This window comes from Hyla sarda, chromosome 6 (genome assembly GCF_029499605.1).
Source record: "Hyla sarda isolate aHylSar1 chromosome 6, aHylSar1.hap1, whole genome shotgun sequence".
NCBI classification, from domain to species: Eukaryota; Metazoa; Chordata; class Amphibia; order Anura; family Hylidae; genus Hyla; species Hyla sarda.
In genome coordinates, this window is record NC_079194.1 from 123,481,988 (window position 1) to 123,499,034 (window position 17,047).

Here is a 17,047-nt window from a genome sequence, read left to right on the forward strand (position 1 = left end):
TCTTGATCCCTGAATGGGAAATTCCTTTAGTAAAACTTTCTTCAGATACACTTTTCCACTGTCTTTTTTTTTGGGGGGGGGGGGGAGGGGGGGAAGATTTTTTTTTTTTATTATTAATATTGGCTTCTTCTTCTGGTATAATTCAATTAGCCATAACATCTGTTGTGTCTTTGTTATGTGGGATATACCTTGAAAATACAAAATGTCATATACAAAACATAATGTAAAAATGATCATCGCCCTGTGGTCATAACTGGTACTGCAGTTATAATAAGACAACTAGAAATTCATTAGTTTTTTCCTCTCTGTGTGTATATAAGCTCTTTAGATCACCAAAGTAAATAAAACTATTATCTCTGATAAGTGACAGGTCCCTGTGTCCAGCCAGGTCACCATGAAGGGTGAGGATACCCGTCAGAGGAAAAAAGAGGGCCGTGCCAGAAATGGAGAGCGCTCCAAACACAGAGCAAAGAACAAAGGCAGACAGAATGAGAACCGAAATATCCACAAGGAAATCGTGGAAGAAGAGGTGCCACTCATTCCAGAAAAGCGCCCCCTGCCAGAAAAGAAAGCTCCCATGCCCAGACCAGGAGATGAGTCCTCTTTTTCCATTGGTCTTCAGGTGTTGTTCCCATACCTGGCAGCGGGGCTGGGCATGGTGCTAGCAGGCATGGTGCTAGATATTGTGCAGGTAAGAAAAGAACACTGATATTTTATTACAGTAAATGGCTTTTTAATGTTTTTCTTTTTTTAAAGTTTACATGTTACTGACTGATAATGTTGGCGCTTATGGACAATTTTGCCCAGCTTTTTGTATTCCTATAAGCAATACCAGGTGTTACCACAGCAGCGATCAGAAAAAGTCGTTGTCATTGATGAGTGCCAGTCAGAAGATGCACAAGTCACTGAAAATCCCAATAAAACATAGGGGGTTGTAAATACTTTTATAGGCATAGTAGTCATGGCCGTAAATGTTGGCACCCCTGAACTTTTTCAAGAAAAAAAAGTATTTCTCACAGAAAAGGATTGCAGTAACACATGTTTTGCTATACACATGTTTATTCCTTTTGTGTGTATTGGAACTAAACCAAAAAAAGGGAGGAAAAAAAAGCAAATTGTACATAATGTCACACCAAACTCCAAAAATGGTCTGGACAAAATTATTGGCACCCTTTCAAAATTGTGGAAAAATAAGATTGTTTCAAGCATGTGATGCTCCTTTAAACTCACCTGGGGCAAGTAACAGGTGCGGGCAATATAAAAATCACACCTGAAGGCATGTAAAAAGGAGAGAAGTTCACTTAGTCTTTGCATTGTGTGTCTGTGTGTGCCACACTAAGCATGGACAACAGAATGAAGAGAAGAGAACTGTTTGAGGATTTGAGAACCAAAATTGTGGGAAAATATCAACAATCTCAATGTTACATGTCTATCTCCAGAGATCTAGATTTGCCTTTGTCCACAGTGCACAACATTATCAAGAAGTTTGCAACCCATGGCACTGTAGCTAATCTCCCTGGGCGTGGACGGAAGAGAAAGATTTATGAAAGGTGTAAATGCAGGATAGTCTGGATGGTGGATAAGCAGCCCCAAACAAGTTCCCAAGATATTCAAGCTGTTCTGCCGGCTCAGGGAGTATCAGTGTCAGGGCGAACTATCAGTCAACATTTAAATGAAATGAAACGCTATGGCAGGAGACCCAGGAGCACCCCACTGCTTATACAGAGACATTAAAAAGCAAGACTACATTTTGCCAAAATGAACTTGAGTAAGCCAAAATTCTTCTGGGAAAACATCTTGTGGACAGATGAGACCAAGATAGAGCTTTTTGGTAAAGCACATCATTCTACTGTTTACCAAAAATAGAATGAGGCCTACAAAGAAAAGAACACAGTACCTACAGTGAAATATGGTGGAGGTTCAATCAGTGTCAGAAAGCTGGGTTTGCGTCCGAGATCTTGGGTCTTCCAGCAGGACAATGACCCCAAACATACATCAAAAAGCACCCAGAAATGGATGGTAACAAAATGCTGGAGAGTTCTGAAGTGGCAGCAATGAGTCCAGATCTAAATCCCATTGAACACCTGTGGGGAGATCTTAAAATTGCTCTTTGTAAAAGGCGCCCTTCCAATAAGAGAGACCTGGAGCAGTTTGCAAAGGAAGATTGGTCCAACATTATTACACTGAAAGGTGTAAGAAGCTTATTGATGGTCATAGGAAGTGACTGATTTCAGTTATTTTTTCCAAAGGGTGTGCAACCAAATATTAAGTTAAGGGTGCCAATAATTTTGGAGTTTGGTGTGATATTATGACCAATTTGCATTTTTTCCTCCAGTTTTTTGGTTTAGTTCCAATACACATAAAGGGAATAAACATGTGTATAGCAAAACATGTGTTGCTGCAATCCTTTTCTGTGAGAAATACTTCAACAATACTGCCAACATTTACAGCCATGACTGTAGGATCGAGGAGCATATGAGGTTTGATGTTGTGATATTAAAGGGGTTATCCAGGAAAAAACTTTTTTTTTATATATCAACTGGCTCCAGAAAGTTAAACAGATTTGTAAATTACCTCTATTAAAAAATCTTAATCCTTTCAGTACTTTTGAGCTTCTGAAGTTAAGGTTGTTCTTTTCTGTCTAAATGTTCTCTGATGACACGTGTCTCTGGTAACGCCCAGTTTAGAAGCAAATCCCCATAGCGAACCTCTTCTAAACTGGGCGTTTCCCGAGACGCGTGTCATCAGAGAGGACTTAGACAGAAAAGAACAACCTTAACTTCAGAAGCTCATAAGTACTGAAAGGATTAAGATTTTTTAATAGAAGTAATTTACAAATCTGTTTAACCTTCTGGAGCCAGTTGATATATAAAAAAAAAAGTTTTTCCCTGGAATACCCCTTTAAGCCCCAGCTTACACGAAAGTCTATTCCTTAGGCCTGAAATTTATGTTCCTTCTCCTTTAATTCTGTTTGGCATGGAGAATGGGTCACTCTACCCTCTGTTATCAGATAAGGACTTGGCGGACAGCGTGTGCTCATGCCACTGACTTGTCAGCTTAGTGAAGCTGCCACATGCCTGGATATACTGGGAAAACAAGCGTAATGAGATAACAATTACTTGCTGCATTACATTAATGCTGTGGTAGATTTCTCCTTTCTGTTTCGTTAAGAAGATCATTGAGGTATCTGAAAAAGCTGGGTGACATTCCCCGTGGGGATGGTCATATTGGTTATCAGCCAGCTGTGCTTTTTTTTTGGGTTGGAAAACTTTAATGGGGATACAGAATAAGTCTCTGATGGGGGGGTGGGTGGGTGGAGTTGTAGGTTGGGGTCCGGATCCCCCTGTGATCTCCAGTTAGGGGCCTTGGCTCTTCCCTCTTCATGGAGCGATAGACCTTGCTCTCCATGCATTGTCTATGGGGCACCAGACATACCCCGAGTACAGTACATGAACCGCCTGCCATCTACTAATCTGTGCAGCAGGAAGAGCTGGGGTTCTGTTCTCATGATCAGAGGGGGGTCGCTGCAGTCTGACTCCCCACCATCATACACCTACCCCTAAACCACATGATAGAGGATATTTTTTGGGGGGCGGGAGAACCGCTTTAAGGTTGTATTCCCACATGCAAGTGAACACCTGCAGCTGAAATTATTCCCCTATGCGTTTGCCAATGGCCTTATGATGTTGCTAATTATCCTGACAACAGCGCTTAGTTATTTGTGAACACATGGGGGCATGGTTTTGACTGCATATGTTCACCCGCATGTGGCATTGCAGCCTAAAGTGCCCATGTGTCTTCAAGAGCTATCACCTGAATGTTTGCTAAACTCCAATTTACCTGACTCTTCTCTCACCCTGACATCATCTGTCAAAAGAGAGTCAGGAGGCGACCAAACACATGAGACTGAATAGGCCCACCCATGTTTGCCTACCTTTTTTCCGGTTCCTGACTGGCACTTTGGAATAGTTTTCGAGTGTACAGTCAAGCCCTGTAATAAACTATTGCTAATTATTTAAAGAAACAGGTTCTCCCATCCGCAGCATTCATGGATCTCCAGCACTCCCATATAGATCCATGAAAGAGGCATGTTGACCTCTCGCTCTGTGCACAGGGACAGTTGGGAAAAGTTCTGCAGGCCCCAGCAGTAAAAGCTCCCACGATCAGACACTTATCTCCTATCGCAGAATAAGTTGTCAAGTGCTGGAGTTCCCCTCTAAGGCTAAGTTTCCACTTTTTTTTTTTTTCTGGCAGTTTTTGGAAAACTACCACTGCAGTTTTTGAGCCAAAGTCAGAAGTGGATCCATAAGGGAGGAGAAGTGTAAGTCCTTCCTTTATATGTCCTATTCCTTTTGAATACACTTCTGGCTTTGGCTCAAAAACTGCCAGAAAAAAAAACAAGTGGAAACTTAGCCTTAGGCTGGCTTCATGGATTGTGAAATCAGAACTAAAAACAGTATTTTTATGTAATAACGTGCTGTATTAAAGTTTATGTAAAAACTGCCGCTTTTTATACCTTTTGTTCTGTTTTTTTTTCTCTCCATTCTACACTCTGTGGGGGACATGTATCATTTTCAGTGTATAATAGAAGTTTTTTACCCCTCTGCCTGTCGTCTAAATTTGGTGCAGCTGCGTTAAATTTATCATTCTTGTGCAGCTACTTTCTTGAATTGCGTTTAAATTTAGAATTCTCCTCAGAGCATAAATTTACACCGCAGCTCTATTTAGTAGGAGCTTTGTCTGCAGCGTATCTGCACCTAAACAGTAAGTGTGTCCTCGTTATTAGTTTTAGAATTTTTTTCTTCTTCATTATGTAGAGTTTTAATCTCACAATAATACCACTTTTTGCACCCAATTATAACACAATTATACCAATGTCCTTATTCTTCATTTAACATCTGTGACACCCCTGTGCAAATCACCTCAAATGTACATGGTGCACTCTACCTTATGGGCCTTGTTGTGCGCCCGCAGAGCACTTTGCGCCCACATATTTTACCCCATTTACCTCTTGTGAAAATGTAAAGTATGCGGCAACACCAGCATGTCAGTGTAAATAATTTTATTTTTATACACTAACATACTGGTGTAGACTCCAACTGTTCCTTTTCATAATGGGTAAAAGGAGAAAAAGCCCCCAAAATCTGTAAGGCAATTTCTCCCGAGTACGGTGATACCCCATATGTGACCCTAAAATGTTGCCTTGAAATACGACAGGGCTCCAAAGTGAGAGCACCATGCGCATTTGAGGCCTAAATTAGGGATTTGCATAGGGGTGGACATAGGGGTATTCTATGCCAGTGTTTCCCAAACAGGGTGCCTCCAGCTGTTGCAAAACTCCCAACATGCCTGGACAGTCAATGGCTGTCCAGCAATACTGGGAGTTGTTGTTTTGCAACAGCTGGAGGCTCCATTTTGGAAACAGTGCCGTACCAGACGTTGTTCATATTTATTGGGGAAGGGAGGGGGGCTGTGTAGCGGTATGTGTATATATAGTGTTTTTTACTTATTTTATTTAAGTGTAGTGTAGTGTAGTGTTTTTAGGGTACAGTCACACGGGCGGGGGTTGACAGCGAGTTTGCTGCATCTCAATCTTGCAGCACTCCCTGTAAACCTCTGCCCATGTGAGTGTACCCTGTCCATTCACATTGGGGGGAGGGGGGGAAACATCCAGCTGTTGCAAAACTACAACTCCAAGCATGCCCTTTGGCTGTCTGTGCATGCTGGGAGTTGTAGTTTTGCAACAGCTGGAGGCACACTGGTTGCGAAACACGGAAACAGACTCAGTGTTTCGCAACCAGTGTGCCTTCAGCTGTTGCAAAAACTTCAAATCTCAGCATGCAGTGACAGCAGAAGGACATGCTGGAACTTGTAGTTATGCAACATCTGGAGGCATACTGCTACAACTCCCAGCATGCCCTTTGGCAGTCCATGCATGCTGAGGGTTGTAGTTATGCAACAGCTGAAGGCACACTGGTTGCAAAACACTTGAAAGTTTTTTACTTAACTTAGTGTTTCCAAACCAGTGTGCCTCCAGCTGTTGCACAACTTCAATTCCCAGCATGCATGGTCTGTCAGTGCATGCTGGGTGTTATAGTTTGGAGGCACACGGGTTGGGAAAAAGAGTTAGGAAACAAACAATGTTTCCCAACTAGTGTGCCTCCAGCTGTTGCAAAACTATAATTCCCAGCATGGCCAGACATGCTGGAAGTTGTATTTCGGCAATATCTGAAGGGTCAGATGTTGACGAACTACAACTCCCAGCATGCTTGGGCAGTCTGGGCATGCTGGGAGTTGTAGTTTTGCAACAGCTGGAGGTCCACAGTTTGTAGACCACTGTATTATGGTCTCCAATCTGTGGTCTTCCAGATGTTACAGAACTACAACTCCCAGCATGCCTCGACGGAGTGGGCATGCTGAGATTTGTAATTTTGGAACATCTGGAATAGCACAGATTGGAGACCATTATACAGTGGTCTCCAAACTGTGGCCCTCCAGATGTTGCAAAACTACAACTCCCAGCATGCCCAGAAAGCCAAAGGCTGTCTAGGCATGCTGGGAGTTGCAGTTTTGAAACTCCCAGAGGCAGCAGTGAGATCGCTTTACGGCGATCTCACTGCTGCCAATGAAGATGCCGCCCTGCTGCTGCAAACTCACCGCGGGGATGCACCAGCACCGGGACCGCCTGGAGGACGTCGCTCGCACTGGGACCGCTCGGGACACCGCATGGCCGGGTAAGTGACGCCGGGGGACGGGTAAGGGACACTTAGCAGAGCGGTGTGTGTGTCCCGATCCCCGTGATCCGGACTCGCACACCGCGCTGCTAAGTATTCTCATAGCGAAACACTGCTATCAGCTAGTCAGATTTGACTAGCTGATAGCAGCGATCGCTGGGGGGGGGGGATGAAACCCCCCGTGGTCACATGGTAAGATGGCTGGCCTCCATCTTACCGGGCGCTGGGGAAAAGTATAACGGAAAGCAGTAAATTGTAAAAATAAAAGGAGAATGATCTACAGTGTTAAGTGGATTACAAAGCTATTTTAATGTGACGGAGCTTGTTCAATGATAAGTTATCAAACATTTCCTATGTAAATGTATTAAATTGTTGGATCATAAAATAAAAATATACAAGTTATACAAGTGATCTAATGAATAACTGAACTGTAAACAAATATTCTTTTTTTTTTTTATAAAACTGTTTATTTGTAGTTTTTACAATTTTACAAAATGGTAACAAAGGAAAATAGAGCTAAGGTATAAAGACAAAAATGGAAATTAAAACATATCAGTGTCATGTATATATATAGCAAAGTTATGACATCACAATAACAATGAGTAGCATTGTCACAATGCTTCAATATACAATACATGCTATTTAATTATAATTTTTTTTTTTTTTTTTTTTTTTATACCTAATTAAGTAAGTCGATAGAAAGTAGATTAAGCTTACCATTCTACACATGGCAAGTTAGCTTATCTACATGACCAGTATAACCGCCTTGCTGAACATATTCCATTTTAAGTAAAGAGAGAAGAAAAATAAAAATAGAAAAGAAGAAAATGAAAAATAAAAATAAAAAAAAATAATCAAGAAAAAAAAAGGGTAAATCGAAAGGAAATAAAAGTAGTTATAGATAAAATTAAAAAACACAAACTAAAAAGACAAGCTGCATGATCCCCTTCAACCTTTTGGTAGTTTTTTTATTTTATTTATTTTTTTAATTATTTTTTATTTTGTCTATGGTGTTCATGCTATGTGTCGTATTCATCCCACAGCCGCCAAATTTCATAAAATTTCGGCAATGAGTCTTCTAATGACGCTGAAAAATATTCCATTCTTTTCATTTCTCTAATCCTATCTAGTAATACATTTATAGGTGGAGGTGTACTCTCATTCCACCAACTAGCTATTACACACTTGGCTGCAGTCAGGATATGTAATAAAAGTCTAGTCTGTGTTTTATTAAGGTTTCTAGGGAACATATTCAAAAGGAATATAGATGGATCTAAAGGTAAATGTATCCCCAAAAGACGCCTCACTAGGATTCCGATGAAATTCCAATAATCAGCCAGGGCAGGGCAATCCCAAAGAATATGTGGAAGCGTACCCCTGGCTTGTTGGCACCTCCAGCATAAGGGTGGAACCTGGGGAAAAATGTGATTCAATAGATCGGGTGTATGGTACCAAAAGGTGAGTACTTTATATTGATTTTCCCTATAATTTATACAAGAAGAAGATTTAGCTGCATTTGACCAAATTGTCTGCCATTGTCCAATAGTTAGAGTATATGCAAATTATTTTAAAAGTGCTTTAGAATAACCAAGGAGTAAAAAGCAATATAAAGCAAAACAAAGGAGGAATTGAGATAGGAAAGTAAAAACATTCCGGTGGTTCCTTAGTAGTAGTTTCCTTCAGAAATAGAAAGGATTGCTACGTGCAGTTAAAGTTGGCTTATATTTATGGGGAAAAAGACGCACGTGCGTCAAAATTTTTGGTGCAAAGGAAAAGAACGCAGGTAATAAATCCATGTGTACTATAGATGTCACTCCAAGGTACCCTGATTCAGCCACATCTGGAGGACATGCTCTACCAAAACGTGCGCAAAAAAAAAAGGCTTGCGCAAAATTTTGCGCAAAAAAATACACACAAAACAAGGGTAAAATCTTTGATACATGTCCCCCCGTGAACCTAGCCCTGTGTTTTCCAACCAGGTTGCTTCCAGCTGTGGCAAAACTACAATTCCCAGCATGCCCAGACAGCCGAAGGCTTGTTTCAGTAGTAATGGTGAATAAAAAATAAATAAATAAATATATGTGTGTGTGTATATATATATATATATATATATATATATATATATACATATATATATATATATACTCATTTTAATACATCTATCTATATGTGTATATACATACATGTATAAAAAATAATATATATATATATATATATATATATATATATATATATATATATATATATATATACCGTATATACTCGAGTATAAGCCGAGTTTTTCAGCACGATTTTTCGTGCTGAAAACACCCCCCACGGCTTATACTCGAGTGAACTCCCCCACCCGCAGTGGTCTTCAACCTGCGGACCTCCAGAGGTTTCAAAACTACAACTCCCAGCAAGCCCGGCCAGCCATCGGCTGTCCGGGCTTGCTGGGAGTTGTAGTTTTGAAACCTCCGGAGGTCCGCAGGTTGAAGACCACTGCGGCCTTCGACATCATCCAGCCCCCTCTCACCCCCCTTTAGTTCTGAGTACTCACCTCCGCTCGGCGCTGGTCCGGTGCTGCAGGGCTGTCCGGTGAGGAGGTGGTCCGGTGGGATAGTGGTTCCGGGCTGCTATCTTCACCGGGGAGGCCTCTTCTAAGCGCTTCGGGCCCGGCCTCAGAATAGTCACGTTGCCTTGACAACGACGCAGAGGTGCGTTCATTGCCAACGTACTTCTGCGTCGTTGTCAAGGCAACACCTCTATTCCGGGCCGGAAGCGCGGAGAAGAGGCGCCCCCGGTGAAGATAGCAGCCCGGACCACCTCCTCACCGGACCACCTCCTCACCGGACAGCCCTGCAGGACCGGACCAGCGCCGAGCGGAGGTGAGTACTCAGAACTAAAGGGGGTGAGAGGGGGGCTGGATGATGTTGAAGGCCGCAGTGGTCTTCAACCTGCGGACCTCCGGAGGTTTCAAAACTACAACTCCCAGCAAGCCCGGACAGCCGATGGCTGGGAGTTGTAGTTTTGAAACCTCTGGAGGTCCGCAGGTTGAAGACCACTGAGGGCGAATGATGAGAAGAGGATGATGAAGGGGGGGTGTGGGGATGATGAAGGGGGGTGGGGATGATTACAAGGGGATGATGAAGGGGGGATGTGTGGGATGATAAGGGGATGATGAAGGGGGGATGTGCGGGATGATAAGGGGATGATGAAGGGGGGATGTGTGGGATGATAAGGGGATGATGAAGGGGGGATGTGCGGGATGATAAGGGGATGATGAAGGGGGGATGTGTGGGATGATAAGGGGATGATGAAGGGGGGATGTGTGGGATGACAAGGGGATGATGAAGGGGGATGTGTGGGATGATAAGGGGATGATGAAGGGGGGATGTGTGGGATGATGACAAGGGGATGATGATGAGGATGTTAATGACGGGTCTGGATGATGACAGGGGGGGATGAGGTATTTCCCACCCTAGGCTTATACTCGAGTCAATAACTTTTCCTGGGATTTTGGGTTGAAATTAGGGGTCTCGGCTTATACTCGGGTCGGCTTATACTCGAGTATATACGAGATATATATATATATATATATATATATATATATATATATATAAAAATATTTATATAGACTATTTTATTAAATTTCTCATGTGCCAGATTTTAATATGTTACAGTATTAACCCTGCGACAGATTTTACCATGGGCAGATGAACCCTGCGACAGAAATTACTGTGCGACAGATTTATTTTCCCTGCGACTAAAAAGATCGGGAAAAGTGCGACAGATTAGTAAATACCAAGAGAAAAAAAGGTCGTAAAAGCAAAAGTCAAACACAAATTGACACTCCACTCTTACTAAATGAGGGCCAGTGACTCCATTAGCAGAATAATGAATGCTGCTCTGGAGTATAATACAGGATGTAACTCAGGATCATTACAGCAGTAAATTTAGTTTACATGCATATGCATACCAGGAGGTTATCCCATGATTAAAACTTATCACCTATTCACAGGAAAGGTAAGTGTCTAATCAGTGGACCTCCGACTGCTGGACCCCCACTGACCACTCGGGACCTTTGTACTCATGATAAGTAGGAGTGCAGCCATTGAACCCCAACAATCAAACTCTTTATCACCTAGCCATAATGGCTATAGACAGAGGGAGGGGCTAGTGAAAAGGGTATGGTTTAGCTTGCTTGGTTTCCATTGCAGTGAAGGACTTTGTTGCATATAGCAAGACTTTTTTTAATTCCTTTTGCAGTGGGATATGACAGAAATATAATCAAGGAAGAAGGAATCATAGTTATGTCTCTTCAAGATCTAGATTACTTTATAAGCCCTTACTGCAATATTGAGCAATAGTTTCCATATTGCTGGGTGAATGACCTGTAAATAAGGCTTATACCTGATAAAAATCTTATAAAATAATAAAATCTGTATTGCACATTACTGCTTTTTCCATGAAAGAGGAGTCGTGCATTATCATAACTTGGATCCCTTAGTTTGCTATCTGCATATTGTCCAACTCTCCAGTGTACACACTAGTGGGAGAGATTTATCAAAACCTGTCCAAAAGAAAAGTTGCTGGGTTGCCCATAGCAACCAATCAGATTGCTTCTTTCATTTTTCACAGGCCTTTTCAAAAATGAAAGAAGCAATCTGATTGGTTGCTATGGGCAACTTAGCAACTTTTCCTTTGGACAGGTTTCGATAAATCTCCCCCACTGCCCCTATGTTGCCTGACTGATCACAGTGCTTACTGAGGGGGTGCAGAGTGAGCGGGCATCTCATCCATGTGGTGCTTCCCTATGTGCTCGAGCATTATCAATTATATTTCCTTCCATTGGTCTTTGGATAGTCAGTGTCCAGTCTCCAATAACATGCCTCAGTTTTGCCCAGAGACACTAGAAGTCATCTTTCCAGTTTTGCTCTTGGCCTTTCACTGAAAAACTGTGTTAAACCCAATGACATTTTACCTTAGCTAGAAGTGTCACTAAGATGTTAAAATGTTTCCATATTTGGAATTTTTAACACATTTTTGACATAGTTCTCACAAGTCCCCTACCATACCCTCAAGTATGGAAAGGACACAGTTAGGGTTGGTGTAGCATGGAAGGTAACAATTATTATGTGTAATAAGATGAGGAGTTCCCCATTACAGTCACTGCCTTCTTATCTCACACTTTTGTTTCTTTGTCCAACCACAAATGGTCTTCCCTTTAACCTCATGTAAAGATACCAAACCTAAATGTAAACATACCAAATCTAAAAATAATCCGTAACTTACTACACCCAACATGTTGGAGGAGAATCTACAAAACACATAGTAAAATGAATAGCATAAAATATAATAACCTTGGAATACAGATACCAGTAAAAGAACCGTATACACAAAGTATTGTGCACCCTCCCGCAAACACAGCCTGTGAATGTAGGATGGTGGCGATTGCATAAAGTGTATGAATCACAGCTTACCACTTCTACCTGATATGTGTGTATATATTGACTGTATACACACATATATATACACATCTCCTCCTCCATTTGCACTGTCCCCACTTACTTCCACAACATGGTATGCAGAATGAGGAATGGTATAGTGTTAATAGGGCAGGGCTGATATGGTTAATATGACTTGTAGGATATACTGCTCAAACATTTAAGGAACAAAAATCATTCCAGACCATCCTATGTGTGATTTAAGTTAAAAATCTTTACAGATTTACAAAAGGTTTTTCGTAGTGAACAGAATTACATTTCAATGGATTACATCTCAAAATAATAATCACCCAAACATTTCAATGGATTACATCTCAAAATAATAATCACCCAAATATCAAAGTAGAAAATTAAAATTACAGCGGATTCTACCTTGTATCAAATTTCATCACTTCAGCCCAGAGTCACTATCCCCTATTTGTTTTCTGCTCCTAAAATATAGCTTTTATTCATGATGAAGATAAAATATGATAAATCTCAAAACAAATACAGGTAAAAAGTGAAGACTGTGAAGTATCTCTAACCCTATGTATGTTAGGGGATTGGGCAGAACACCGAGGTGTCACACCTCTCTGTGTAAATACATAAGACAGTCTGCAGACCCCTACTCATGAGCACAGCACTGCACAGTATTAAATAAAATATTGATTCATGCCTACCTCGACAGGTTTCGCTGTTAAAACAGGATTGTCAAGGGGCTATCAGACAAAATGATTTTGCCTGTCCACTTACCCAACTTTCTCAGAGTGATTGTGGTAGTAAATGTCATCACCACAACTCTTAATGTGAATCAGTATTGTGTATGGTGCAAGATGAACAATATGCTGTGTAATAGAGTAGGAGGGAGTACCTGAACATGACTGCACATCATAAAAATCTAAAGTGGTTAAATCAGTAGAATGTGGTGACAACTACGGGCAATCCACTTTTGGGGAAACTACCCATTAAAATAGTTGATGACAAAATGGCAAACAGGAAATGTTCTATTCTTTGACAAAAAAGAATGGAGTGTCTAACAACAATGCATGAAGTTCCATGAATGAAGAAAGATCCCAAAATCTGGCTACCCTATACACCATACCAAGGATTTTAGGTCCGGTCCAGTGAGGGTTTCTGACACATATTGTGGCTTCCATTGTTGACCCCACTAATCCTCTAAAGAAATGAGCTTGAGTGAATAGCAGCTGAAAGAGAAAATGAGTGTTTATGTGAAGTTTCTGTATCGCCCATTCTACACATTCCTCTGATGATCTGGTTCATCCTCGGTCTGGTGTTACAGAATCCGGATTTAGTTAGGCTGCCATTTTACGAATGCTAAATTTCTCTGAATTGAGACAAGGCTAACCCTACATTTCAGGGACAAGCAAAAAGTGCTACTTTTTGGCCCTTGCTAAATGTGTTCAGAACAGCAATTGCTGTGGCTACATCCTTAGCAGTTTTTATTAATCCAGCTTTTGGCTTATTGGCGACAGAAACAATTTTTAAGAATTTGTCAAGAACAAATTTCAACACATTCTGGTGGAGATAAACATTGATTTACTTTGCATGTACAGAAAAAGAATTACTGTCTAAACATGAAAATAAATAAAAGTAGGTCAACATCAAACACACCATTGCTTTCTCTTGTGAAAGTCTTCACTAGTTTGATGTGTGGTACCACATTTGCATCCGTTTGAAAAACTTAAGTTGAATTCCAGATGGTGCAGGGATGTGGAAATTTTATCGCCTGACGCCCGGAACATTGCAGTTCTGGGCGCTGGGCAGGTGAATTTTTAAGGCCTCTAACCCAGTTTCGGGCCAGACCTGAAAGCCCCTGACAAGTATGGTGGTGCTTAGGGTGTATGGAGCGGGCTCCTGACTCGAGCTTGCTCCATACCCGGTGGCCCACAGCGGATTTTAGTAGGTCAGCTATTAACCTTTCAGATCGCTGCTGTCAAAGCTGACAGTGGTGTCTAAAGGGACATTTTATCAATGCTCCCTTGTGGGCTAGTGGGGTGGATCGTCACCAACCCATCTGTGCAAACCCACAGTTTGATCAACTGTAAGGGTAGCCAGGGGCTTATCTCTTATTCCCTGGTGTCTGTGACTCTGTCATTGATAGCGCCTGGCTGGGCCAGGCTTTATCAAGGGAGCCCAGAGCACACAGATCAATGGAGTTCAATAGAACGTCATTGATCTGTATGAGAAATCTAATTCCTCCTAAAAGTCCCCTAAGTGTCACAAAAAAAGTTTAATAAAAGTTTGAAAGATACACATTAAAGGGGTACTCCGGTGGAAAACTTTTTTTTTTTTAAATCAACTGGTGCCAGAAATGTAAACAGATTTGTAATTTATTTCTATTAAAAATTATTAATTTTTTCTATAACATCCCAGAAAAAAAAGAAAAAAGCGATTAAAAAGTCAGATCAATACCAAATGGTGCCAATGCAAACAACAGAATATGGTGAAGGCAAAAAATTAGCCCTCATACAGCCTGGTATACAAAAAATTAAAAAAGTTACAGGGGTCAGAAAATACCAATTAATAATAAAAAAAATAAATCTGAATGTTTTTTAAAAAATTGGAACAGAAACTGTACAAATTTGGTATTGCTGTAATCAGGCCAATCTAAAGTATCAAAATAATATGGTAGCTTGACCACAAGGTAAATGGCGTAAAAAAGAAAATTGCTAAATTTGCTAAAATCTTTTTTTATTTCACCTCACCAATATTTTTCTGTTTTGTTTCAGAGCATAGGTTATGGAAAAATAAAAGGTGTCATTACAAAGTACAATTGGTCCCACAATAAACAGGCCATCATATGGGTCTGTAGATGGAAAAATAAGAGTTATAGTTATAATTGGGCAAAGAAAAAAAAAACAAGAGTGCAAAAACGAAAATTGTCCCAGATAAGTGGATTGTCATGAGGGACAAGTAGATTGTGCTCCCATTTTAGTCCCTTGGGCAAGTCGTTTTATTATAATTTTTTTTATTTTTTATTTTGCCACCCCTGTGGTGGCATTCAAGATAGCTGCCATATTGTTGACATGCCCCTAGCAGGTTTCACCTTCCGCCATAACTTTCCTGTAAAATTGTATCACCAACTGCTATTTTCTTATTATGTGTGTTTCCTTACTTTTGAGACCCACATTGCGCATATATACAATGGCCCTGATTTACTATTGTAAACCCGACATGTTTTGTCAGGTTGTGCACCAGAATCTGGCGCATTGCCCCAGAAATTCTGTCTGCGCCAGAATTTGCGGCATCATTCTCTCTCATTGCGACAGAATTCTTTCTGTGCCAGAAATGAAAAACCAGACCAACTTTCCATTTTACTGAGAAAACCGGAAAAGTGGGCATGTCTGCCTGGAAAAGGGGCGTGGTCACAGAAAAGGGGTGTGTTCCCGACATTTTCACAAAACCCCTACATATTTAGTAAGGTTTCCACAGAAAATTTGATGGATTTGAGCTGAGGAAAACCAGACAGATCAGAGCATGTATAAAAAGCTAAATATAGGCAAAAGTGCAAAATGTAAGGGAAACCTTAGTAAACACCATAGAAAAAAAATTGTAGGGAATTAAAACCCACAAAGAAACCTACACTCCATTCTTAGTAAATCAGGGCCAATGTATTTATACACACTCAGAGGAGTCTGTAGGATGTACAGGGTAGATTAGAATGGTGTAATATTTGTCCTAAAATTGTGAGTTATGTCTAAAGCTTTTTTTCTGTGGTGGTTGATCCTTCCATGCATAACACTAGGTCTAGCGTTTCTAACCAGTACTCTGTGTCCCTAAGGCCATAACTAGTGGAGGTAGTTTATACCTGTCTCTATAGTTCAGCAGTGGAGGCAGGTTGTACAGGTCTCCCCAGTCTGCCCTACAGACATCAGCTAGTTGAAGGTAGGCTGTACCCGTCTCTATAGTATCAGTGCTGGGCAAATACCAACAGTATACATATATGAATATTCTTGTACATAGAGGCAGCATTATAGTAGTTATAGTCTTATACATAGGAAACAGTATTATAGCAGTTATATTCTTGTTCATATAGGGCGGTAAAATAGTAGTTATATTCTTATACTTAGGGGCAGTATTTTAGTAGTTATAAATGTGCTATAAGAAAGGGTAGATGGCTGTCACTATACAGTATTCAAATCCCCATTGCTTCCCTGGACTTACGGTGACGGAGAAGTTTGTTTATATATACAGGTGGTGCTCTACTGTGCTGAACTTAAGTCCATAAAATCAGTAATATGGAGAAATAACAGTTGCACTCACCAGGTACGTTTCTTAATTTTTTTTTTTTTAAGAGCCAAGGCAAGTGCTCTCTATCACCCAAAGGGCAGGAAAAAGTGCAAACGTGTCACACAAAAAAACGTGCACAAAGGATGTGGTTTATCGCTAAGCCCTTCTCCAACAGGAGAGACAACAAACCTATCCAACAAACCTATCCTTCACCTCTGGGCCAAAAGTCACCTGCAAGGATCCAGGTTCGATGCCCCTTTTCGCCGAAGCTACTAAGGGGCCGAAAATGCTCCTGGCTTTAACCTAGGCGTTAACCAAGGTATCAGCCAAGGAGCCATATACTGATGGCATCTTGACCAAAGCCAAGATGCCCAGAGGTTGCAGGGAGGTGAGGAACCTAATGGACACACACACCTCCCCTAGACCGCCAGGAGGGACACCCAGAAGGGCTACCGCATCCTGCCAATCCTGTGTACAAAGAAAAACACGAAACGTGGCACAGTGACATACAAAAAAATAATAAATAAGTGAATGAAGTGCAGATATACTGCCCGGTCCTCCGGCCGGATCTATAAAAATTTCCCCGATCCTAGCCAG

General features: G+C 41.1%; 1 protein-coding gene across 8 annotated transcripts in view; it reads left to right on the top strand.

Moving 5' to 3' along the window:
* SLC41A3 (solute carrier family 41 member 3) overlaps positions 1 to 17,047 on the top strand; it is a 46,176-nt gene that overhangs the window by 12,202 nt on the left and 16,927 nt on the right. For 4 of the 8 annotated variants that reach the window (XM_056524886.1, XM_056524887.1, XM_056524888.1 and 1 more), the window contains exon 2: positions 365 to 691. In XM_056524886.1, the coding sequence (XP_056380861.1) occupies positions 395 to 691 (297 nt within the window). In that variant the 5' untranslated portion in view covers positions 365 to 394. The remainder of the gene's footprint in view (positions 1 to 364; positions 692 to 17,047) is intronic. The other 4 variants (XM_056524882.1, XM_056524883.1, XM_056524884.1 and 1 more) reach the window with 2 other exon arrangements.